Raw genomic sequence first — 25,839 nt, forward strand, 5'->3', positions numbered from 1 at the left:
CAGTTGCGGCTAGTAGAGTCCCCCTGTACTTCCCCCGCAGATGGGTCCCATCAATTAGGGAGAGGGGCCTAACTGTTCGGTTGAACGCACTAATGCTAGGGCCAAATGACCAAAAGAAACGCCCAAATGTATCATCCCCTCTTGGCCGCAGGTCTCGAGTTCGGCACAACTGCACTACTCTGCCGGGATTCCTTCTTACCAACTCATCAGCATATGCAGGCAGGATGCGATATGACGCTTCGGCATTCCCACACATAATTTCCTGTATGATCATCTTTGCCATGTGGGCTTTTCGATACGACATTGTTATACTCCAGTGGGCCTTGATGTACCGTCTTATCATAGGAGCCCTAACATCTTCTGGGCTTTCGAATAAGGCTAGAGAGCACTCAGTAGCCCACTTTGCTGTGGCCATGGGATGATCGTTCCCTTTCATTGTGCTTGAGCATGTGTGCTGAGGGATAAATGTTTTTACCTTAACATAATATGTATAAGTGGTCCCTGTGATACGCCATGGGCATGTACGATCCTTGCATCTAACGCCGTACTTTGTGGGATTTGTCTCTTGTGGGACAAACACAAACCGATGCCGGATTGCGTACTCTGTGACTTTCTTCTGAAAGACTTTAAGATTTGGGAAGATTGCCCCGACCGTGAAATCCTCAGGTCCCACGATCACATTTACTTCATCACCCCCTACAACCATTTCATCCGCTTCCATTGGCTGCCTTATATTGGTATTTCCCAAAGCATCGCCTACATAATTACTAGGTTCATCCTCCTCCTCATGACCCAATTCATCATCGTCACCGAAGTCCTCTTCATCATAACGGAATTCCTCTTCATCATAACCGAAGTCGTCTTCATCATAACCGAAGTCCTCTTCATCGTCGTCATTACTGCCATCGTTCGGTCGAACCAAATCAATATCATGAATATCACCTCCAAAATCCCTACAGAAGTCCCAATCGTTTATGCCTGGTTGGCTTTTCTCAAAGTCGGTCTCAATCGCGCCGGTCTCATTCAAAGTGGGATCTTCAAAATCCTGATTCAAGTCCACTTCATACCTGCAGATCGGTAGCCAATTAAAGTTAAAGTAATTGATGATCCAATGAAAGGAATGAATATTAATCGCACCCAACGTTCAATACTATAATTTACCGATGTATGGTATGAATACCGCCAAGCGTTCTTTTCTCTTTTCGACCAACGGCCGTTACAATCGGTGATGCAGAAACCACGGGGACAGTACTAATATTCGGCCTCGAAGCCTCTGCAAATGAGGAAGGAATCGTAGGCTCCGGAGAATTGTTCCCTCCGAATCTGAACTCTTTAGTTACATATAGGCTCACAGTGTTAATGACCGTACTATCAAAGAGCATCATTACTAGATCAAGGTCGTTGTCATCTCGAATATCATATAAGATGATATGAGATGAGTCGAAAACATATCGACACTTTATAAATAGAGAAACGTCACTTCTATTGGTCCCAATTTTCCTATGAATTAGATTCTCAAAATCTCTATATTTTGCTCTCCGACCAACAATAAGAGGCAACATCTTGCCGCCCACGTATTCAAATGATAGCACATCCTTTAGAGTGCCGTCGATGTGTAAGACAAAAGAAGCCCTTCGTTCCTCTCTCCTGTAAAGACAAAATTAAACACTTATTAGAAGTTGTTTAATGCAATTTAAATGTGCTAAAAATGGAAAGAGAGGAGAATGGAAAGGGAACTACATACCTTTTCATGGAAGGGAGGTTAGTATTGGTGCAATGCAATAGAATGATACTTTGGAGTGAACCAGTCGAATGGTGGTTTATGCCCCTACAAAGGAAGCAATGGAATGGGGTGTAAACAAATAATGTGTGAGGAATTATTGATTTAAACCATTCATATTTGAAAAATGAGGGATTTTCTCAACTGAGTTCTAAATTATTAGGCGTGTAAACCAATGATATCCCACACATTATTGGTTTAAACAATTGATTGTTCAAACTTTAGGGTTGTAAAGCAATAATCTCTGAGAAATTATTGATTTAAACCATTGATATTTGAAAATTTAGAGGTTTTCTCAACTGAGTTATAAAATATTAATGGTTTAAACGAATGATATCTCACACATTATTGGTTTAAACAATTGATTGTTCAAACTTTAGGGTTGTAAACCAACAATCTGTGAGAAATTATTGATTTAAACCATTGATATTTGAAAATTTAGAGGTTTTCTCAACTGTGTTATAAAATATTAGTGGTTTAAACCAATGATATCTCACACATTATTGGTTTAAACAATTGATTGTTCAAACTTTAGGGTTGTAAAGCAATAATCTCTGAGAAATTATTGATTTAAACCATTGATATTTGAAAATTTAGAGGTTTCCTCAACTGTGTTATAAAATATTAGTGGTTTAAACCAATGATATCTCACACATTATTGGTTTAAACAATTGATTGTTCAAACTTTAGGGTTGTAAAGCAATAATCTCTGAGAAATTATTGATTTAAACCATTGATATTTGAAAATTTAGAGGTTTTCTCAACTGTGTTATAAAATATTAGTGGTTTAAACCAATGATTTCTCACACATTATTGGTTTAAACAATTGATTGTTCAAACTTTAGGGTTGTAAAGCAATAATCTCTGAGAAATTATTGATTTAAACCATTGATATTTGAAAATTTAGAGGTTTTCTCAACTGTGTTATAAAATATTAGTGGTTTAAACCAATGATATCTCACACATTATTGGTTTAAACAATTGATTGTTCAAATAATCTGTGACAAATTATTTGAAAAATAGCTGCTTTCTCAACTGAGTTGTAAAATATTAGGTGTTTAAACCAATGATATCTCAACTTCTTACAAACTGTAGGTTTAAACCATTGATTTTGCAGAAATTACGAATTTTCCAATTGATTTTCTACAAAATTGTGGTTTAAACCATGCAGATTATGGGTTTCAAAATATACTTCTGACAAACTATTGCTTTAAACCATCTCTTAAACCATTGATCTTTGAAAAATGAGAAAATATATTAAGGGTTTTAAAAAACGATTTTTCACAAATATTGATTTAAACCATTTTTTCCAAAACTTTATTGGGTTTTACCTATTGATCTTTGACAAAAGAGAGGGAGAAAGTCACGGTGAGGCCATTTCCAAAAAAAAAAAACCCATCTCAAAAAAATAAACTCACAGTGAGAGGGGTACCAACCTCTTTTGTGCCGGTGGCGGGGAGAGAGAGGACCGGCGAGAGAGGTAGAGAAGACCGGCGAGAGAGGTAGAGAAGACCGCCGGAGAAGACCGCCGGAGAGGGAGAGAGAGGTGGGTGGGTAAAGTGCTTTGGTTTTCTGAAATTTATATTTCCAACATCTGAAAGTAATCATCATAGTTCTCAGTTGATTTGATAGGGGAGAGAGAGGGAGAGAGAGAGAGGGAGAGGGAGAGAGAAAAACGTATGTAAGGAAGGGTATTCTCGTCAAAGTCACTCTATATTAGTCATTTTCAAATCTCCCCTCTGGACACGTCATTATCATAATAAAAGCCTTTTTTTTGGTCATTTTCTCTTAGTTTTAACATAAAAATGTATTTACAGATACTATAATAGACAGATATCTAGAGAGAGAGAGAGGGGAGGGAAAGGAAAACTTTTTTAAATGCCTCCTTCAGTTTCCAAATTGGATGGTACGCCAAAATACTGCCCTTGATATCTGATCCAACGGCAACATCTTAAAAGGTGCGGTGATGTTGGATCAAACATCAAGGGCGATACTGTTAATATTGACTTACATGCGCATCCACCATATAAAATCTTGTAGTGTATAATCAAATTGAATTATTTATAAGGAAACACTAATTTAGAGCAAAATCAAAAGAAAAACATTTCCTTACTAAGTTTATCTTATCAAAAGTTTTTCTTATTAAAAATGGAAAAATTATATGATGGGTGGCCATGCAAACCCGTGATTTTTAAAAAGTGTGGTACTAGTTCGGAGGGCTAGGACCATCCTATTGAAATGGTTTTTGGGGTACAACCTCTTGACGTTGTGGCCCGACAAATGACGGTTTGGATCATCGTATGGAGTGGGCCATAACATTCTTTTTAAAAATCACGGGTTTGAACAGCAACCCATCTTATAATTTCTCATAAAAAAACAATAAGACAGAGTTCTATAATTTATATTTTCTAATTTTTGAAATTTTGTTGAAAATAAAAGAGGAAGTCTAAACTGAAGGGAGCCCTTTCAAAAAAGAGGTGAAAGGGCTCCCTCATTGGCTGCAAATCACCATCATGTTTGACTTTTCGGCAGTTATTAATGCATGATGGTGATGTGCACCCAATGGGAGAGCCGTTCCACCTTTTTTTGTAAGGGCTCCCTTAAGTCTAGAATTCCTCAAAAAAAAATTCTATAATATAATGTGCATAAAAAACGACCTTAGACAAGCCCTTGCAAAAAAACAGAAAAAGGGCGCCCTCGGTCTTGCAAGGGCTCCTGTGAGTCTAACATTTCTCAGACGATAGATACCATATAATTTCTTACACACACAATTTTTCCATAGAAAGACTAAAATACCCTTATGAAGGTCGGTGAGACTCTCCTCCAAATACGAACTATTTATCATTCTACCTGCGAAAGGAGTGAAGAGGAGAGAGAGAGAGATTTCCAACATCACAGAACCCCCAAATGTCAGTGGATTTCATAATACTCTTTGATTTTGTTTCTTTCATCTGTAACTTTGAATTTTTGGTCTAAACCTAGGGCTTTTTTTTTGGTTCATTTTCATGTTATTTCTCGATAAATCCTCTGATTCTATGATTTTGAGCGTTGGATTCTGATAATTATGTTTTTCTTAGTAAACACTTTATGTTTGTCCCTGGATTTTAGAGTTCTTGCTATTCTTTCCTTGTTCTTTTGCCTTTTCTTCTTCCAAACCTGAAAATCTAGGGTTCGGTTGCATTTCTCGTTGGAACATCGTTATCACAGTTTTTGGGTTTTCAGTGCACTTTGAAATCTTGTTTTCATCACTTTTTATGTTTCTCTTGTGAAATCTGGTTGTTTTCCGATGAGTGAGGGTTTGAATTTGGTTTACTGAAATCTAGGGTTCTATTGTTATGGTAACTCTGTTATTTTTTTTTTTTTTTTTAAGAATTTTGAGAACTTAGGAGGGTTTGAATTCAATACGATCGGAATATTAGCTTTTGCAATTTTTTTTGCCATCCAAATCGCTAGTAGATTGATGGTTTCAGAAATATATTTGTTTGTAGTTTAATCGTTGGTGAAAATCTGGTGCTCTCTTCTATTCTCTGTGCCATTTCTGTATTAATTTTCTGTTTCTCTATGTGAAAGCTTTTATTTTCTGATGAGCTAGGGGGTCAAATCTAATATATCATCTGAAATTTTGTTCCAGAATTGTTAATTTGTTTGGTTCTGTTTCTGATTTGACTGGGTTCGGTCTTTCTTCCTATTATTTCTTTTTTTCTGTATGGAATGAGAATAATCTAGGGTTCTATTTCAATTATCCAGAACATAACTTTCTGAAATCTTAGTGTTTCTTAAGTTCACAGTTCGAATCACTGATTCACCGGTCAAATTTCTGCTTCTTAACTGATTCCCTATGTACAAACTATTTGTTTTCTAAGGAACTGGTTTTGACATTGAATTTTCTTTATCCATCCCTTTTGATTGGTTTGAATTCTGTTTCTGATTTGTTTTCTGGTGTTCTTTTTCTGTTACTGCAGGTCTAGGGTTAGGGTTTTGAGGAGTTTGGGATTTGATCCAGGTGGAAGAGAAGTAGTGTTTTGAATTTTCGATTGAAAAAGGAAAAAAGGAATATGGGAGCGATGGATGATGACATAGCTAAGATCCAAGAAGAGAGGAAAAAGAAAGAGCGAGAGCTTGCTTCTCTCACTGCTGTCACGTTTGATGCTGATCTTTATGAGGGCGGTAACCGCTTTGAGGGCTATGAGCGTTCGATCCCCGTCAATGAGGATGAGGAAGATCAAGATGCCGGGGAGCGACCGGCGGCCAGGAAAATAGCATCTTACACTGCACCTAAGTCGGTAATGAAAGAATTACCAAGAGGAATGGGTGGAGGCGATGATGATTTGGGTTTCAAGAACCCACAGAAAATCATCGATAGAGAAGATGATTATAGGAAACGGAGGCTTAATCGGATAATATCGCCTGATAGAAATGACGTTTTTGCGATGGGGGATAAAACACCCGATGTGTCGGTGAGGACTTATTCAGATGTTATGAGGGAGGAAACATTGAAGAGAAAAAAGGAAGAGACGTTAAGAGCAATTGCAAAGAAGAAGAAAGAGGAAGAGGAGAATAAGGCTTCGGAGAGGGAGAGAGATGCTGGGTCCACGCCTTCTCAGGCGACACAGAAAAGGAGGAATAGGTGGGACCAGTCTCAGGAACAAGAAGGTAGTAGCAAAAACGCAAAGGCTGCTGCTTCATCAGCATCAGATTGGGACATGCCAGATTCAACACCAGGTATTGGCCGATGGGATGCGACTCCAACACCTGGTAGGGTAGCTGCCGATGCAACACCCTCACTTTCACGACGAAACCGATGGGATGAAACTCCTACACCTGGCCGTCTAGCGGATGCTGATACCACTCCGGCTGCTGGTGGGGTCACTCCTGGTGCAACGCCAGCTGGCATGACTTGGGATGCGACACCTAAGCTCGCAGGGCTTGCGACTCCAACTCCCAAGCGCCAAAGATCAAGATGGGATGAGACACCTGCAACCATGGGGAGCGCAACTCCATTGCCTGGTGCAACTCCAGCTGTAGCCTTTACCCCTGGTGTGACCCCAGTTGGGGGAATTGACTTAGCAACCCCAACCCCAGGAGCAATTAATCTCCGTGGTTCGATTACTCCTGAGCAGTATAATCTTCTGAGATGGGAGAAGGATATTGAAGAACGGAACCGGCCATTGACTGATGAAGAGCTAGACGCAATGTTCCCGCAAGAAGGCTATAAGATTATAGATCCCCCGGCCTCATATGTACCTATCAGAACCCCGGCAAGGAAGCTCCTTTCCACCCCAACTCCGTTAGGGACTCCTCTCTATGCAATTCCTGAAGAAAATCGTGGCCAGCAGTTTGATGTTCCAAAAGAAGCACCTGGTGGGTTGCCATTCATGAAACCAGAGGATTACCAGTACTTTGCTGCACTTTTGAACGAAGATGACGAAGAAGAGCTGTCACCAGACGAGCAGAAAGAGCGCAAGATCTTGAAGCTGTTGCTCAAGGTTAAGAATGGAACTCCTCCGCAGAGAAAAACAGCGTTGCGGCAGCTCACAGATAAAGCCCGTGAGTTTGGCGCCGGCCCGTTGTTCAACAGAATTCTTCCATTGCTGATGGCACCAACTCTGGAAGATCAAGAGCGTCACCTTCTGGTTAAGGTCATTGACAGGGTGTTATATAAATTGGACGAGTTGGTTCGGCCATTTGTACACAAAATTCTTGTGGTGATTGAACCGCTATTGATTGATGAGGATTACTATGCTCGTGTTGAAGGAAGAGAGATCATTTCCAATCTAAGCAAAGCGGCGGGCTTGGCCACAATGATTGCTGCAATGAGACCCGATATTGACAACATAGATGAATATGTTAGGAACACCACTGCGAGGGCTTTTAGTGTCGTTGCATCCGCATTGGGTATTCCGGCACTCTTGCCTTTTTTGAAAGCTGTGTGTCAGAGTAAGAAGTCGTGGCAAGCACGGCACACGGGAATTAAGATTGTACAGCAAATCGCGATTCTAATGGGATGCGCGGTTCTTCCACATCTGAGGTCTCTTGTGGAAATCATAGAACATGGTCTCAACGATGAAAACCAGAAAGTAAGAACAATTACAGCGTTGTCTCTCGCTGCCCTTGCTGAGGCATCTGCCCCATATGGGATAGAGAGCTTTGATTCAGTCTTGAAGCCTTTGTGGAAGGGTATTAGATCACACCGAGGGAAGGTTTTTTTGCAGCTTTCTTGAAGTCAATTGGTTTTATCATTCCCCTCATGGATGCAATGTACGCAAGTTACTATACAAAGGAAGTGATGTTTATATTGATCCGCGAGTTCCAATCTCCAGATGAGGAAATGAAGAAGATTGTAATTAAAGTGGTTAAGCAGTGTGTTGGTACGGACGGGGTAGAGGCTGACTATATTCGAAGTGATATCCTTCCCGAGTTCTTTAAGAATTTCTGGGTTAGAAGAATGGCACTGGATCGCAGAAACTATAAGCAGCTTGTGGAAACAACTGTTGAAATAGCTAACAAGGTTGGTGTTGCAGATATAGTGGGAAGAATTGTCGAGGATCTGAAAGATGAGAGTGAGCCGTACAGGTGAATGGTGATGGAGACAATTGAAAAGGTGGTTGCAAACTTGGGGGCTTCAGATATTGATGCCCGCTTGGAAGAGCTTTTGATTGATGGGATTCTGTATGCTTTCCAAGAACAGACAAGTGATGATGCTAATGTGATGCTCAATGGATTCGGTGCCGTGGTGAATGCCCTTGGACAGAGGGTGAAACCATATCTTCCTCAGATTTGTGGTACTATAAAGTGGCGTTTGAACAATAAGAGCGCAAAGGTGAGGCAACAAGCAGCGGATCTCATATCAAGGATTGCGGTTGCTATGAAGCAATGCCAAGAAGAACAGTTGATGGGTCATTTGGGTGTTGTTTTGTACGAATACTTAGGAGAAGAGTACCCTGAAGTTCTGGGTTCTATACTGGGAGAGCTGAAGGCCATTGTCAATGTCATTGGTATGACAAAAATGACAACTCCTATAAAGGATCTGCTTCCCCGCTTGACTCCTATTCTGAAGAACAGGCACGAGAAAGTGCAGGAGAATTGTATTGACCTTGTCGGCCGAATTGCTGATCGTGGAGCTGAGTTTGTTCCCGCAAGGGAGTGAATGAGGATATGTTTTGAGCTTCTTGAGATGTTGAAAGCCCACAAGAAGGGGATCAGACGAGCAACTGTAAACACGTTTGGATACATAGCAAAAGCAATTGGGCCACAAGACGTTTTGGCAACACTATTAAACAATCTAAAGGTGCAAGAGCGTCAAAATCGTGTGTGCACAACTGTGGCCATTGCAATTGTTGCAGAAACTTGCTCTCCATTCACAGTGCTCCCAGCTTTAATGAATGAGTACAGCGTACCAGAACTTAATGTCCAAAATGGGGTTTTGAAATCTCTCTCCTTCCTCTTTGAATATATAGGAGAGATGGGAAAGGATTATATTTACGCTGTGACGCCACTGCTTGAGGATGCTCTCATGGACAGAGACTTGGTCCATAGACAAACCGCTGCTTCTGCTGTTAAACACATGGCTTTGGGTGTTGCTGGGTTGGGCTGTGAAGATGCCTTGATCCATTTGCTGAATTATGTGTGGCCAAACAGTTTGAAACGTCTCCCCATGTTATAAATGCGGTCATGGAAGCAATAGAAGGAATGAGGGTGGCACTGGGCGCAGCTGCAGTTTTGAACTACTGTCTACAAGGGTTGTTTCATCCGGCGAGGATTGTGAGGGAGGTGTACTGGAAGATCTATAATTCACTGTATATTGGAGCGCAAGACACTCTAGTGGCTGCATATCCTGTGTTGGATGATGAAGATAGTAATGTATATAGCAGGCCTGAATTGGTGATGTTTGTCTGAGGTTGTGTCGGGAGAAAACTAAAGAAGCGATTTGGTGTTGTTGATGATGACATGGAAATGGTTGAACTGGATTTTGTTCTGAGGTTACTTTCATTGTCTTCTCAGTATTATCATTTTGTAATAACCAGAGGGTGTCTAAAGACAGAGCAAATATCTTTAGACACCCTCTGGGTTAAATGTGTTGTATCATCATTTTGTAACAAAGTCTTTACACATTCTTCCTTTGCTCTCCTTTCCCAAATTCTCACTGGATTTTAAAGTTCTGCAGTAGCTCTTCCATAATGCATTTAGATAAGCTGTTTTTTTTGTGTGTGAATAGCTTATATTGTTCATCACTTTATCTGGTTCTTTTCGGAATTTCATTGTCCAGCTTACTGCCTTCTGTGGTAAAAATCTTTATTCCCTTCAGCCTCCATCTTAAGGGGATAAGCTGCAGTCTCTGGTGCACTAAAATGCCCTCGTACTTTTTAACGTACACTTTTCTCATGTTGATGGTAGAATCACGCTGGCTTATGCTTGTGATAATTATGCCGCCTAGTGTTTGTATGAGAGTTGGTTTAACTGCCCTAACTATGGTGGAATATTTCCGGGGTTATTAATGTTTAAATCAGGCTGAGTTCTGTTCATTACATCCATTAGTATACAATATCTCTCATCAATATAACTATTTTTTTTTTTTTTTGGGGGGTGGGGGGGAGGGGGAGAGAGATAATCTTAAACGGCCTTAGATATTTAGATGGACTAAAGGATTCAGAGAGAGAGGCCAACAAGTGTCAACGTGTGCCGAAGTTGATGTACCGGCCATTCCTAGGCCCAAGTCACATGCATTGACATGAAAATTCAAGTAGTGGCAACAAGCTACGGCATCCAGAGACATACAAGGGGTAATGATAGAGAAGATAGGTTCAACAAAACGGGATTAGGAGTGTCGCAAGTTTTGGTGTGTGTGTGATTGTGATTGTGGTGGTGGCGGTGGATCCAAACAACACAAAATCAAATTTTCGTGGAAATCAATTTCACTCAAAATAGCTTTACCTCCATTGAATGCCTATTCACAAAGGTCTTTTCGATGTGGTGGAAAAAAAAAAAATTTCTCTTTCCATTTTTCCATTCTCTAAATAATTAGTGAACAAATAGTAAAAAACAGTAATTGTTTGGTTTTTGTTAGAGAAGAATTGTATAGGGCAAATGATGAAAAAAATGCAATGTTTATTCGAAAATCTGAAAAAAGGATAGTAATTTGTAAATTATAAAAAAAGGGTGTGAGGTGAGAGAAGATTTGTATGAAGACAAATATACCCTTATATTTGGTTTTAACCATTTACACTGTTTGTTTTTTCTTACTTTCGTTTTTAACATTTGACACTGTTTGTTTTTTTTACCTTTGTCTTCTCCGACGAGAGTTGTCACCGCCGGTCGAGAGACGACCTTTGTCACCGTCGTACATCGGCGTGAATCTCGGTGACGCACGAGCTACTCGCCGGAAATCTGTTTCGTGCACTATTCCAAGGTAATTTTTAAACATTTTCATCTAGGGTTTTGTTAATTTGGGGTTTTTTTCGTCATGGGTTGGATCTCGCATAGAAAGCTTCCCCTCTTGCTGGAAATCTGTTTCGTGCACTATTCCAAGGTAATTTTTAAACATTTTCATCTAGGGTTTTGTTAATTTGGGGTTTTTTTCGTCATGGGTTGGATCTCACATAGAAAGCTTCCCCTCTTGCCGGAAATCTGTTTCGTGCACTATTCCAAGGTAATTTTTAAACATTTTCATCTAGGGTTTTGTTAATTTGGGGTTTTTTTCGTCATGGGTTGGATCTCACATACCAGGAACTAAGTTTGTTGGTATGTGAAGCTCTTTTAAGTACCTCTTTGGTAGTTTGTGACAGGGATTTGCATGAGTATGTAGTTTTGAAGCCTTTGAAATGCTTTGCAAGGGGTTTCATTTGTATGGATTTAGAGAATTTTGGATTTTAATGGGTTGGAACCATTAATTGTTAGAAAGAAAATATTTTGATATAGGGTTTATAGGTTTTCAATGATTGGGATTTGATTTTGTGTTTGAAAGGGTTTCGTTGAGGGCTTGAAATGAGAATAACGAGTAGGAAAATCAGAGGAGATCTAAATCCCAAGGGGCATTGCCAATCTTCCGCCATTTTTCCTTCGCTAACGATTTGGGAGTATTTTTGAGAAGCAATTGCATTTTGAATCTGTCTCCTTGTATGTTCCTTCTCTTTGCTGAATGAACTCAATAGTAGTTATCTACAAAGCACCTACATGCAAATACACAGATATGTATGTGTATTAGGAATTTAGGAGTAATATTACAGAGAATGTTGTTTCTTGATATGAATGGGTTCTGGTTTTTCTATTATTTATACCCAGTTGCTATCTGATCTTCTGTAACTTGGGATGGTTTAAGGTTCTCTACACAAGCACATACATGCAAAAAAAAATTTGCTTTTAGAGTTTCATATTGGAAATGTTTTTTTTAAAATGTTAAATCATGAAAGCCCAATATTTTATTGTAGGGATTTATAAGTCAATTCAACTTTCCCAGACCTACTTACTTTTAGAAGCATTTACCAAAACTTTCTTGAAAGAGATGTCTTCACTTAATATCAGTTCCAAGATTAGCTTACCCTTCAAGTAAATATAAGAAAAAAAGGAATATTTTCCATCTCAAACTTATGACAACCTATGCAACAATTTAGCACTCTAGCAAATGGAAACAGAAGTAGACAAGAACCATCTCAAACATGTTCTATATTACCCCCTCTCAAACTTGTTTTGTATTACCCCCTTCAATTCCATAAAATGTTTAATCTATGCCATAGTTTCAAAACTCCCCCACATCATCATGGACTCACCCAAGTGAACTCTTTTTAACTTGGCTGTGTTCTTGTCCGAGTCCGCGTTTTGTCCTACAAAGTCCATCAAAGCTCCTCTGATTCTCCTGATTTATGACCCCGTCAACCGAGTACTCAGTCGCATCAACTAAGTACTCAGCCGCATCAACCAAGTCGACTAGGATTCACTTTCGCTGCATTTTCACCCCATCGGCATTTTGAAAAACTGATCCATACTGAGTTACAGAACAACCTGCTAATCATGGAGCAACTTTGCCTGTATTTTTTCCCTTTTAAGATTCCCTCCTGTTCTTGAATCTCTTTTTGTTGGTTAAGGTAATGCTAGCCTCGAACAAACTTGATGATTTGAAGTTCTAATTGCCATTGTGATGAATATTTGTTGTCCCTTTTGTTCTTCAACATCTATAATGAAACTTTGATGTAGTTAATGTATTTTTTTTTAGAAAGGGAAAAATACAGATACACCCCTTGTGGTTTGGCCATTTTCCACTTTTAACCCCGTGGTTTGGAAGTTACCAATGACACCCCCTCAACTTTATGAGATTTTTTAGTAGACCCCCGCTGTTGACGGTCCGTTAGTTTAACCTGACGAAATGACTAAAACTAAACATGGTTAGTATTTTGAGGACAGAAATACCCTTATAACTGGTTTTAAGCCATTTGCAGAGGGATTAGGGTTACGCCATTTCCCACCGCCACCTCCTTCCACCGCCACCTTCGCCATCTCCGGCCACCGCCATCACCTCCACCACAGACAATGAAACCCCACCCCATGGGTACATTAAACCCACATTTTAAGAAAAAAAACATTGATAAAAACAAAAAGAAGCCCTAAAATATTAGGGTTTTTGTGCAAATCATGATAATGATGTGAATGAAGAGAAATAAAACCCCTAAATCGAGGGTTTGTGTTGATAAATAAATGAGTTGAAAACCCTAATTTTTAGTTGGGGAAGATGGGGGCAGTATAGCCATTTCCCCCTCTCCATCCACTCAGTCACGTTAAAAAAACCCATGGAAAGTTGAGGGGGTGTCGTTGGTAACTTCCAAACCACGAGGTTAAAAGTGGGAAATGGCCAAACCACAGGCTTCTCTCTTAACTCCACCAAAAACAAGAAATGTAACACCAAAATAAGAACTCTTTATATATATCAAAACAACTTACAAAAGATTTCTACACTTGTTCTCCCTTAAGCTTTCACCCTTGAAGCTTCTCTCTTAACTTTCCCTTGAAGTTCTTAAGCTTGCAATCTCTACAACACTACTCCATATTTGTAGACTGAAAAGACTCCTAAAAATAGTAAATACATTAAACCATAGTTGTAGTTCCCATGAGTCATCTAGGAAGTGTAAGCAACTACATAGGAATTCCACATTTGTCTCTATGATAAATTAGCTACACAAATTCTCCTTACATTTTCCATGCATAATAAATAACCTAGAAGACTACATAGACTTTCCACAAAACCATACTAATATTAATTTTGATTTACTATATCCAACACCCCTCCTTAAATGAAAATCCCAAAATATTTCTAGTCTTCATCAACATGATCTTCATCTGAGCTTGATGAAATCTTCATTTTCAACATAACAATTTCGCCATCAAGCAACTTGATTCGATTCTTCAAATCCACCACACGATCTCTTTCTTCAACTTCAACCGAGGCTTTGAAAAAAAAAGTTTGAGGTCCGGTCCTTCTTTCCAAACACTGTAAATGGGAGGTTTTAACTTAAACTTTTCTGAAGCTTCCATTAGAAATGCTTTGAACAAAACTTGCACAATAATTGTTTCCATCATGGTGCATCAAACATCATAACCGTTGCCTTTTTGCAAGACCAACGGTATAAAGAAGAAAATTGTTCTTTTCCCAACACTCATCGGGCCAATAAGAGAAAATCGTTCTCTTTCCCGGAACAGAAAAGAGGACACTTCTCCTTCCAATCTTGAGAATAAGAGAAGAGTATCGTTCTCTTTCTCACACCATAAATTTTGCACCACCCAATGAAATGAAAATACCACAAATAGATATAGAGAAGAGAGTCGTTCTCTATTGTAACAAAAAAAAAATAAAAAACCTTAAACAAAACCTCCTCGTTAAACCTTTAAATTGACCATAATCCTTTCAACCCAAACACTTGAAGGAACATTCAGATCTTGAACAACAGTCAACTTTCACATATGTGTGCTCTTTTGACAATAACTCTTTGTAGGAAATTCCGATTGACGATAACACGCCCTATGCTCTGATACCACTTGTTGGCCCCAATAAACATGGATCGATTATATTGTGTTGAGGTCAAGAGAGAAAGGTAAGGGGGCTTGGAGATACACGGGCGAAGGGGACGCGTAGAGCTCCACGAAAAACAAGAAAGTTGAGGGGGTGTCGTTGGTAACTTCCAAACCACGAGGTTAAAAGTGGGAAATGGCCAAACCACAGGCTTCTCTCTTAACTCCACAAAAAACAAGAAATGTAACACCAAAATAAGAACTCTTTATATATATCAAAACAACTTACAAAAGATTTCTATACTTGTTCTCCCTTAAGCCTTCACCCTTGAAGCTTCTCTCTTAAGTTTCCCTTGAAGTTGTTAAGCTTGCAACGGTTTCATTTGGGGTTTCCATGGTTTTCAATGCTTTTCAATGGTTGCATTGTTTTGAATTTGTTTGAAGGGTTTCAATTATGGGTTTGAAAGTTAGAACTGTTATTCCATTGAAGTTGGAGCCATGAAACCACATATTCTGCCCAAGTTGGAATCAGTATTCCATGGACCCTGTATCCAGTATTACTGGTTCAAACTGTATAATTTGTGGTTCCGTACTTCCTCTATCCAGTTATTGTGGTTTGAACTTTCTAATATGTGGTTCCACTAATCGTATTTGTGAACTTTCTAATATGTGGTTCCGTAGTTCCTCTATCCTAACATTGGTTTCAAGTGGTTCGAAGTCTCTAAATAGTGTGTTTTGTACGAACTTTCTGAAACATGGTTTTCTTCGAAGTATCTTTAATTTCAACATTTCAACTGTCTTATTCTCCTGGTTTATCCTCCTCCAAATTTCAACTTTATACTTGAAGTATCTTCCCCTCCAAGTTTATTCTCCTGGTTTCTGCAGATAAGGACCGGAAGCGGCTCCCCTTTTACTTTGTGAACCCCATTAGGGACCTAACCCAAAACCCCTATAGTCATGCAGCGCGCGAAGCAAAGAAAGAAGAATGTGAATGTAGATGAAGGGTCTTCCACCCGCAAACGGCGTGGGAAGGCTATCCGTGAGCCCTCCCCTAGTCCTCCTACCTCTGACGAGGATATGGGCAATGAGGATGCAGATGTAGAGGTTGGGTCCCTCGATCGTATAGAAAGGAAGGGCATACTCCGAGGTAGGAAAGTCATTTTTAAAGATGTCGAAGTTTTTAATGTGAAACCCTTATTTGTGACCTTTGGATGGGTCAATTTTCTCGAAATTCACTGTGACTCGTACCCGACTCTCGTCAAGCAATTCTATGCCAATTACAGATTCGACAGAGATTTGAAGGTGTTCCAATCCAGAGTAAACAATAAAACCATCCATATGACAGTTCAAAAGTTTTGTGAAGTTGTCTCTCTTCCCACCACAGGCGACGAAATCTACTTTTGGCCCGGAACCATGGATGACATTAGTGCCTGTATACATGATCCGGTCGCCGCCTATGGGGACCTTGGTTGCGAAGGCCCACCTACTGACGGGTCAACCAACGTATCCTACAATTCCCTCACCCCTATGTGCAAAGTCCTACACAAGATTCTGACGAGCAATATCACGCCTCGCGGAGGCAATGCTGACATGGTCCGGCCTTTTGAGGCTTTTATTATGCACCGACTTCTTCGCGGCATGCCCCTTCACCTTGGCTATATCCTCCGTAGGTTCATGGAAGACACGAGGACGAAGGCCTTGGCTAGTCTACCATTCGGGATGCTTCTCACGCATCTCTTCAACCATGAGAAGTTGATACAAGGTGGTGAAGAACGCCTTAGTCCCTCTACTGTGTTCAATGCTAAAACTATAAAGGCCATGCGGCTTGATATACAGGGCCCTGCTCTCCCTCCTCGTCAGCCGGCTCAGCGTTTTGCATCACAGGAGTTTGTTGCGCAGGAGCTTCGTGCGCATCGTCAGTACCTTGACGGGCAGTTTATCGCGGTTCATCAGCTTCTACAATCCCATCATCAGGAGCAATTGGCGAGTCAACAAGCTTTGACTGGGGTACGCACCGAGGTCTCCACCCTCCGCCAGGACTTCGGCACAGCGGTCACCTCACTCACGGAGCAGGTTTCTTCACTCACCAACTTGGTCCGCCGTCTGTTGTCTCCAGATCATTAGACCGTTGTTGTGGTTGATTTATGGATAGATGGATGTTATGTTTTTTTTTTTTTTAATTATAAATGGTTGATGGATGTTATGTTATATACGGGTTTCATATGTTATTATGGATGGATGGATGAAATGTTATTATCGTTATATTTCTGTGTCTTGCTTGCATCGTATGTTTCTGATGGTTCTTATGAATTTGATTCAAGTATCTATATAGCTATGGTTGTTTTAAGTAATTTTTGGTGGTTTAAGTTTGAATGGTTTAGCTTCAGTCTCGTACGGTTTGTTATGGTTGCTATTAGTTGGGGAGCCATATGTTGTTTGAACCGATGTTTGATTGTTTAAATTTGAAGGGATTAGCTACGGTTGTCATATATGGTGTTGATGATCTTTACGTCTAGTTGTTTCAAGTTACTTGGGGAGCCCTGTGTTGTTTAAAGTGATTACATATGGTTTCTCTATCCTTGTTGTTTCAATGGAGTAATACTGTGTTTGAATAGACTAATATTGTGTTTCAAGTGATTGTTGCTGCTTTCGACAAATACAGACGAAGTTAACAAAATTGTTGATCTTTCCCATCAATTCTTTCCATCTTCGTCATGGTGAGTAACCCCAGATCATTTTCCATCTGTATATGAAACCTGTTTCTAGCTCAACTGTTTAATAGTGCCATTTTTTGCAGGTGAAATATGTCTTATCTAGATGCTGTCCGTCACGCTTTCACGAGTCCTTACAAAATATTCGGTTACGGGATGTGCATAGGGATTTCATAAAGGATACCCCATTTACATATTTGATTCTGCATGAGGGCCTCGAAGATGTCGAGTTGCGGAAGAAGATTTTGACGACAATGGTAAATAAATGGGATCCCAAACGGAAAGGTTTTTGTTTGGGCGGCATCGTACTCCCATTTCTAGTTAGTGATGTAGCGAAAATATTAGGTTTAAGTATGATTGGGGAAAGGCCGCAATTTGATTGGTCTAGCAGGGATACTGTGGATGGTTGGAGGTTTTGGGGTCCAACCGCCACCTTTGATGAGGTGGTCAAGGTTATTCATGCCGATATGGATTCAGACGAAGAAGACTTCGTGAAGTCGACTGTGAAGCATTTGATATTGTTATTCTGCAGCACTGTCTTGTTTGCGCAGAGGGACCAGAAGGCATGTTCTTGCCTCTTCCCGTATATTGATCTGCAGACTATAGGAAATGTTGCATGGGCTTATCCCGTTCATGAGTTCTTGGTCAGATCATTAGATTCACATGCTGCACTCCGTGGAAAGGGACATATATTGGGTTGCTCTATCCTTTTACAGGTAATTTTCCATTCATTGCATATAGTTTTTTTCTTTCTAGCTTATGCGGATCTAATCTAGTTTCATATCAGGTATGGCTATTTGAGCATACCACGTTATGGGCACCTAATTCTCCTCATGCGTATCCGCGTCTATTTAAGTGGACCGCTCAGATGAATACGAAGAAGATGGAGCATCAACAGTTGATTAACTGTATTCTTCATGGGACGGTGAAAGCCTCAGAGGTGAGAGTATAATTCATGTTGGTCGGTGTATGTCTTTCGTGTTATTTTTACAGTCGTATTTGTAATTAATAATATGGAATGTATTCCAGGTGGTTAGGAGGGTCGAAGCTACGGCAAGGGAAGAATCTCTACTTCGACTCCATGATCAACACGACGATGGTAGTATTCCTTGCGATTCAGTCGGTTCAATTGTGGTCGCAGTGGGGGATTGCATGGGTCAAACTCTGCCTGTATTGAGGAATCCAAAGAGGCCAATTGTGACATATCAGAGGAGGGAACGAAGGAGGAGAAGTAGGAGAGGAAGAGGGGAACATGGGAAGTCTGAGGTACATGACTCCGTTAGAAAGAGGTCAGTGGGGGATGGCATGGGTTCAATTGTGCGTGTAGTGGGGGATTCAATGGCTCCAACTGCAGCAGAGCAGGGGATGGAAAGAAGGAGGAGGAGTAGCAGAGAAAGTGGGGCACATGAGAAGTTCGAAGTAGATGAATCTGTTACAATGAGTTCATTGTTGGAGAGGTTAACCAGAGTTGAACGTGAAATGAGGGAGGTAAAAACTCATTTGTTCGGGAGAGATTCCAGAAAGAGGGAAGGTTTGGAGTCAGGGAATAATATCCCAACGAAAATAAGGAGAAAGAGGGAACAAGAGGCCGACAATATGGATGGGGAACCCGAGATAGTGACTGCGAAGGGGGAAGTAGGGGATGGTGTTTTTGTAGATGATATGGGGAAACACAGAGTTGATGATAGCGTAGAACATATCTCTATTGATAGCCTAATTACTAGGGATGTTAGGGATGCTACAGCTAAAATGGTTATCTTGCTTGACAGTCCTGATTTGAACCTCAGTAAGAGTAAGAAATCAAATAAGAAAGAAGATGAAAAAGTCATTGGGAGCATTGAAAAAAATGTGAAGCAACGTCGAAGGAAGTTACAACCTAGTAGAGCAGCCAGTTCACCGTATGTCATAAGCAACCGAAAAAGCATGTATGCTCTTCGCAATATCACCGGGCCTCCAGCGATGAAGGTGGATGCACTGGGGGCGCTAGAACCTAGGTAAATTTTTGTACAACCTACATTGTTTTGGAATTCTAATTTCTTCGATTAATTTCATACATAGGTTGATTCAGTACAATTATATGACCAAAGGTTCATAGAGGTAGGTGACTTTTTACTCGATTTGCAGTGAGAGAGTCATTCACAGTGATGGGTACCACATGTGTAAAGAAGACTTGCTTATACTAACCGATCGTAGAGGGTGGATATCATCTCCGGTAAGATGTTATATGGTTCAATTAGTAACGTAAAGCGTGAATAATGCGTTGGTACACATATCTTCTTAAATTCCTTCTCATTGACCTATGCTCTGTTCTGTAGATTGTTAATGTATATACGGATTACTTGAACTTGCGGGACGAATGTTTGAGAACAACAGAAAAGGGATCATGCATTTGCCTTGCTACCCATCTACCTGTGAGATTAAATTTACTTATAAGTAATGGTTTTTGTTTTTGAACCTGCGGGCAATTCTAACATTTCTTTTTCTGGTTGCAGCAACTTATTCTTGACAAAAGATGTGAACGTCCCGATGCATGTTCCAGATTCGTAACTCGTGTAGAGAACACCCCTCTTCAAGAGATACGAAAAGTACTCATTCCAATTAACATTGATATGGTTCATTGGGTACTTCTCGTGTTGGATATGGGGCATCGTACCTTCCTTCTTTACGATTCTCTTTACAGTCGCACGGATTGTAGGAAGGTGCAACCCCTTGTGAGTACTACTCTTTACTTCATTCGTATGACAATTATTAATTAATTTTTTGTTACTACTGCCCTAACGTACGGAATTCTTGATTTGTAGGTCGATTACCTTGTTAAATGGTTCAGAATGGTCAAAGACATTGATATAAGTACATTCCCCATTGATGTAGTGGTAGATCGGCCCCTACAAGGTAACAGGTATGTTACGTGCAATTACTTTAGTTTACGATACCTCCGTAAACGATTAATTCATCTTTGTTGTTGGTTGCTTCATGTTTTGCAGCCATGTCTGTGGGCTGTTCGTTTTGAAAGAGATGGAATACATTACCCGTGACGCTAGGCTCGATTTCACCCAGAAAGATATTACGGCTATGCGAGCTTCCCTACTTTCGGAAATGTTGAATGGGGTCTATGGGAAAGTATCCCTATAAGTTGTTCACGTTCTTACCTCGGAGTCATTGTTGTTGGTTGTACATGCATTAGACTTCAATTGCTTGGCGGCTGATCCGATACTTGGTCTCCTCATTCCTGAAGTAGGTGGGGGAAATCAACCTGCTAGGGTGAGTGGATATTTTGCAAACAATTGGGAAACATCAAAATGTTCTAGTTATTCATTATGATAATTGTGCTTGTTTGCAGGTAAGGGTTGTTCCAAATCCTGGCTCTCTTTAGCGTTAGTGCCAACTTGAAGAAGTCGCGGATGAGGAATGGCTTCAACATCTGCTCCTTCAATAGCAAGCTTCTAAGTGACCAGGATCGGGAGAAGCGGAAGAAGTTGCAGGAAGAATGGGGGAGATGGGAGAAGCACTGGAGACAGTTGCATGAGATGGCGAAGGTAGTGATGAAGAGGAAGAATATGAAGCCAAAGAAGTGGAAGTTGAAGAAGTCGTGGATGTTACAGAAGAGATTGTCTCATATGATTTTTTAGTAGTAGTACTCATTGTTGACACTGAATTTTTTTTTTTTCTTTTAACTTCTACATGTTGATTGTATCTTTATTTTGAACCCATAACTGACACAGCTAGGACTTTTTGTTTCAATCCCTATGTTCAATGAAAGCAAGAGGCAGGTGCTAATTTTTCCCCCGCCATTGGTCTCTCATGGGTCCATAAATGTAATCTGTAATTTATTATTTTCGCTGATATTGGCAGTACAATGTTTTGATATTAGGGCGAACTCCTCTTAAAAGTTTCATTTTCTATAAGGTAGTCCGACACAAAAGATATGTGCTTTTAAGATTAAGTTCTTCACATCACGAGTTTCCCACCCAAATGATCATCATTAATATGTATTACACTTATGATCTTGGGCCACAAATGATGTACACATGTGATGAAGACCATTGAATTGGTAGATCCTCGTGAAATAACCTACATGAACCCGGTCGTACACCACATGCACACTCGGCCTTGTATATGATCAACTCCCACAAAAATATTAGGGCGAATTCCACCATATTCGCTGTTGTAGTGGACTTTCTTCGAAAGTCCGAACCTTTGTTCGGATGTCCGACTCGGAAATCCGACCAACCGTCCGGAAATCCGAAGGAACTCCAGTGTAGTTGCCATGGTACTGGACTTCCTTCGGAATGCCGAACTAAAATTCGGAATTCCGAACATAGTTTCGGTCTTCCGAAAGAAGTCCAGAAAATGTCAAATCTACTGGACTTCCGTCGGAAGTCCGGACGTTGGTTCGGAATTCCGAAGGAAGCCCAGTACCATGGCAACTATACTGGAGTTCCTTCGGATTTCCGGACGGTTGGTCGGATTTCCGAGTTGGACATCCGAACAAAGGTTCGGACTTCCGAAGAAAGTCCAGAACAATGTATGCTTTCATTTGTCTCCCGTCGGACGTCCGAACACGTTATCGGACTTCCGACGGGAGACAAGTGATATTGCACTTCTGCTCTCATCATTCGGAAGTCCGACGCTGGGTTCGGACTTTCGAGTAATCGTACGTACACTTTGTTCATCCATAGATGGAAGGATTACGATGATTCGATGGACCTGATTATTTGAGCACACCCTATATATGTGACGGCGCATCAAATGAACGATTTAGAGGATCCAAACAATGTGGGCCGACTGACGTTTCGGTAGTGAGTAAAAACCAATGATATTGCCAACACCAATGATACATTGATGATCACTTTTACAATAGTCACGGTCAGCTGTACAACCAATGTAATACTATAAGTCTATAATAACGTTTAATTTATACAAATTCTGTGTGAGTAAATATTTATGTGCAGTATGAAGAGTCCCAAAATCAATGTCACTTTGTACAAACAAACCAACAACTCCATCCCTAAGCAAAGAAAGGAGGTATGAATGAGACACCGGACCTACAAGAAAAACATGCAATAATCAATAAAATTATGGGTTTGATAGAGAAATCATATCGAGTGAGTAATAATGGAACATACGTATTTTCTGTAGGTGCGGATGGACCGATGGGCGTCATATTTAACTTAAGATTTACAAGGGGGGGATTTTTGCACGTTCTTTTGTTGTGTCCAGGTTCCCCACATGATTTGCAGTTGTGATGTTGTCCAAATTGTAGCCCTCTTTCCATTCGTACTTTTTTGAGTCGTCTAGACTGTCTTCTTACTCGTGGTGGCAACACTACTTCTAAAACATGGGATGGCTCCGGCCATTGTGTGCGATCTAAAGTAGGGTGAATCACGTCGTCATATGTAGTCCGATAAGTTGAAGCCAAAAACCAATCCTGGCAGTACCTATATTTGTCTAGCTTGTTGACTCCTGGCATGCCCACACGGCAATCCCATAATTTGGAAAAGACCACACGTACACGTTCTCTGCTCTAAGTCCACACGATCCGTATTAGTTGACGATATCACTTCATATTCATTCCAACTACACGGCCGGGGTGTAAACTTACTGCCATACAGACATGATCTGGCTAACCATTTTTCTGCATTATGGGTCAAATGCGTTTTCCATCCTGAAGCAGCCTTGCGGCGAAGGTGGAAGTACTCTTGTACTTTCCATCTAGTGTGATCGACTAGAGCCGCGATCGGTAACTCCCGTGCGCCCTTTAATACGTTGTTGAAGGACTCCGCTGCATTAGTTGTCAACATATTCCACCTAGACCCTTTAAAGTATACATTAGCCCACTTTTCTTTAGGAATCTCAGATATCCATTTTTTGCGTTCTTCGCTTTAATACATTCTATCGTCTCCTTATAGTCTCTCTCCCTTAAAGCATATGCGGCTCTGGAAAAAAGTTTCCAAAGTATTGGCTCTTAAAGGTCTTCAGGAAATTGGCATTGAGGTGACGAATACAGTAGCTATGATATGATCCCGGCAATGCTTCATCTATAGCTCTAGGCAAACCCTTCATCCTATCAGAGGAAATAGTGAATTCGTTGTTGTTTTTTTCTGCTGGTATCACCCTTTGGCAGAGTAAACGAAGAAACCATAGCCAGCTCTCATACATCTCATTCTCAACCACTGCATATGCTAACGGAAATAATCCACCGTCACCATCTACTACAGTCGCAGCTAATAAAATTCCTTTATACTTGCCTCGCAAATGTGTCCCATCAATTAGTATCAGTGGTCTAATTGTTCGACTGAAGGCGCGAATGCTAGGGCCGAATGACCAAAATAAACGACAAAATGTATTATCTCCACCCGTCCATAGCTGACGACTTCGATATACACACATAATGGTGCCAGGATTGCATCTCTCCATCTCTTCAGCATATGCAGGAAGGATGCGGTAAGACGCTTCGGCATTTCCACACATTTTTTCGTGTATAATGACCTTCGCATTGAAAGCCTTCACATAGCTTATGGTTATACCCCACTTATCCTTGATGTATGCTCTTATCAAAGTAGGCCTCACGTCTCCTGGGCAGGGAAATAACCCAAGACAGGTGTCTGCTGCCCAAGCTGCTGTGACAAGGGGATGGTCATTACCCCTCATAGTACCTGAGCATGTATGCTCTAGCACAAACCTTTTTATCATAACATGATCCAAAGAAATTCTCCCACTGATTCTGAAGGGGCAACTTTTATCCTTGCATCTAACAACATACTTTGTAGGCTTTGAATTTACTGGGACGAATACAAACTTCCATTCAATTGCGTACTCTTTCACTTTGTTCTTAAATACTTTCAAATTCGGGAAGATTCCCCTCACCTTCATCTCCTCAAGTCCTATACGTCCCTCATTTAATTCATCTACAACCATCTCATCTACTTCCAACCGCTCCCTTCTATATGTATTACACAACGGGTCGCCCACAACGTTCTGTAGACCAACGAGGGGGCGTACAGCTTCTCATCTTCCTTACCAAAGTCACCTTCGCGCACACTGTCCTCAACGAAGTCATCATCACCAAATGAATCATCACCCTTTATACTGTTACCATCCTCGCATTCAATGCCATCACTAACATGCATATCACTATGGAAATCCCTACTGAACTCTGCATCGTGCCTGCACAGTAGGGAGTACGTTAGAATGAATATTGTATGAGAGAAACATAGAACTGGCGAAGTAAATGTAATTAGTAATTACAAGATCACATGGCAGTGCTCAGATGTTACCATGTATTTTCCTCTGTCACATTAAAAATAGGGCCCTCATAGTCTTCGTTCAAGTCCACTGAATATCTTTTCGGATTCCGAGGAATATTGGTATCTTCTCGGTTTCTGCCCAATATTTGTATGTTCTTCGGAGCACCAACGTCATTTCGATTAGGTGTTGCTGACGCTGCACAGATGGATTTATTTATGAGGTTCAATGGCGGTTCAAGAGGACGAGAAGAAGGTTCACAAATATTTCCATATAAAATAGGATCTTCATAATGTTGAATTCGATCCCTCATATTCCTGAGCAATGGCAAATTTCACATCACCTAATAGTGTAATGGAATGAGAGTTCAAAGAATGAAAATTTCCACCTTACTGAATATTTTACCTCCGGATGGGGATCAGTGCAGAACTAATTCCTCCTACTCTGTACTCTTTGGTTATGTACAGGCTCATACAATTGAAGAGGCTATTCTCAAAAAGCATCATCACCATAGCTAGGTCATCGTCATTTCGAATGTCGTACAACACGATTTGATATGGATCCACGACATATCGACATTGTATAGATTGTGAGATACCGGTTGCTGTGGTATGGATTTTTTGGTGAACTAGAGACTCAAATTCTGCAAATTTTATATTCCGATTCACAATTAAAGACATCTTCGTCCCGCCAATATACTCAAATGATACTTTATCCTTCAAGTACCCATCAACGTGTAGCATAAAAGAAGCCATTCTTTCCACCATTTTCGCAAACCCTATTAGGATAAGAACCAATATTAAACCCTCATAAAATTAGAATACAAAGCAATATATGAACAACCATTTACAATGATATAACCACAATTGGAACAATAAGTTACACTCTTGGAAGCACACTTTTATTCCTTCGAACCACAGCGGATCCACATTTTATACCTCGGAACCACATTTTATACCCCGGGAACCATTACGGATTCACATTCTATACCTCCGAACCACTACGGAACCACATTTTATACCCCACAACCACTACGGAACCACATTTTCTACCCCGGAACCTCTAGGGAACCACATTTTATACCACATAACCACTACGGAACCACATTTT

The 25,839-nt window shown here is 40.5% G+C and overlaps 1 protein-coding gene and 1 pseudogene across 2 annotated transcripts; one reads left to right on the plus strand and one right to left on the minus strand.

The window, feature by feature from the left end:
• Window positions 1-4,547: 4,547 nt before the first annotated feature.
• LOC143888436 (uncharacterized) lies at window positions 4,548-9,992 on the plus strand (annotated as a pseudogene). The gene is made up of 2 exons (XR_013254595.1): window positions 4,548-4,689; window positions 5,743-9,992. The product of XR_013254595.1 is annotated as an uncharacterized LOC143888436 (transcript).
• Window positions 9,993-23,403: 13,411 nt separating this feature from the next.
• Window positions 23,404-24,135, minus strand: LOC143888929 (uncharacterized). Its single transcript, XM_077393309.1, has one exon. The coding sequence runs from the start codon at window positions 24,133-24,135 to the stop codon at window positions 23,404-23,406; it is 732 nt and encodes a 243-aa protein (XP_077249424.1).
• Between the last annotated feature and the right edge of the window lie 1,704 nt (window positions 24,136-25,839).

This window comes from Tasmannia lanceolata, unplaced genomic scaffold, assembly GCF_043159265.1.
Source record: "Tasmannia lanceolata isolate RefF3 unplaced genomic scaffold, GAP_Taslan_0.1 ptg000012l, whole genome shotgun sequence".
Classification (NCBI taxonomy): domain Eukaryota; kingdom Viridiplantae; phylum Streptophyta; class Magnoliopsida; order Canellales; family Winteraceae; genus Tasmannia; species Tasmannia lanceolata.

Coding starts and splice junctions, on each gene's coding strand:
- LOC143888929 (XM_077393309.1), bottom strand. CDS start 24,135: ATGAGGGGTAATGACCATCCCCTTGTCACAGCAGCTTGGGCAGCAGAC.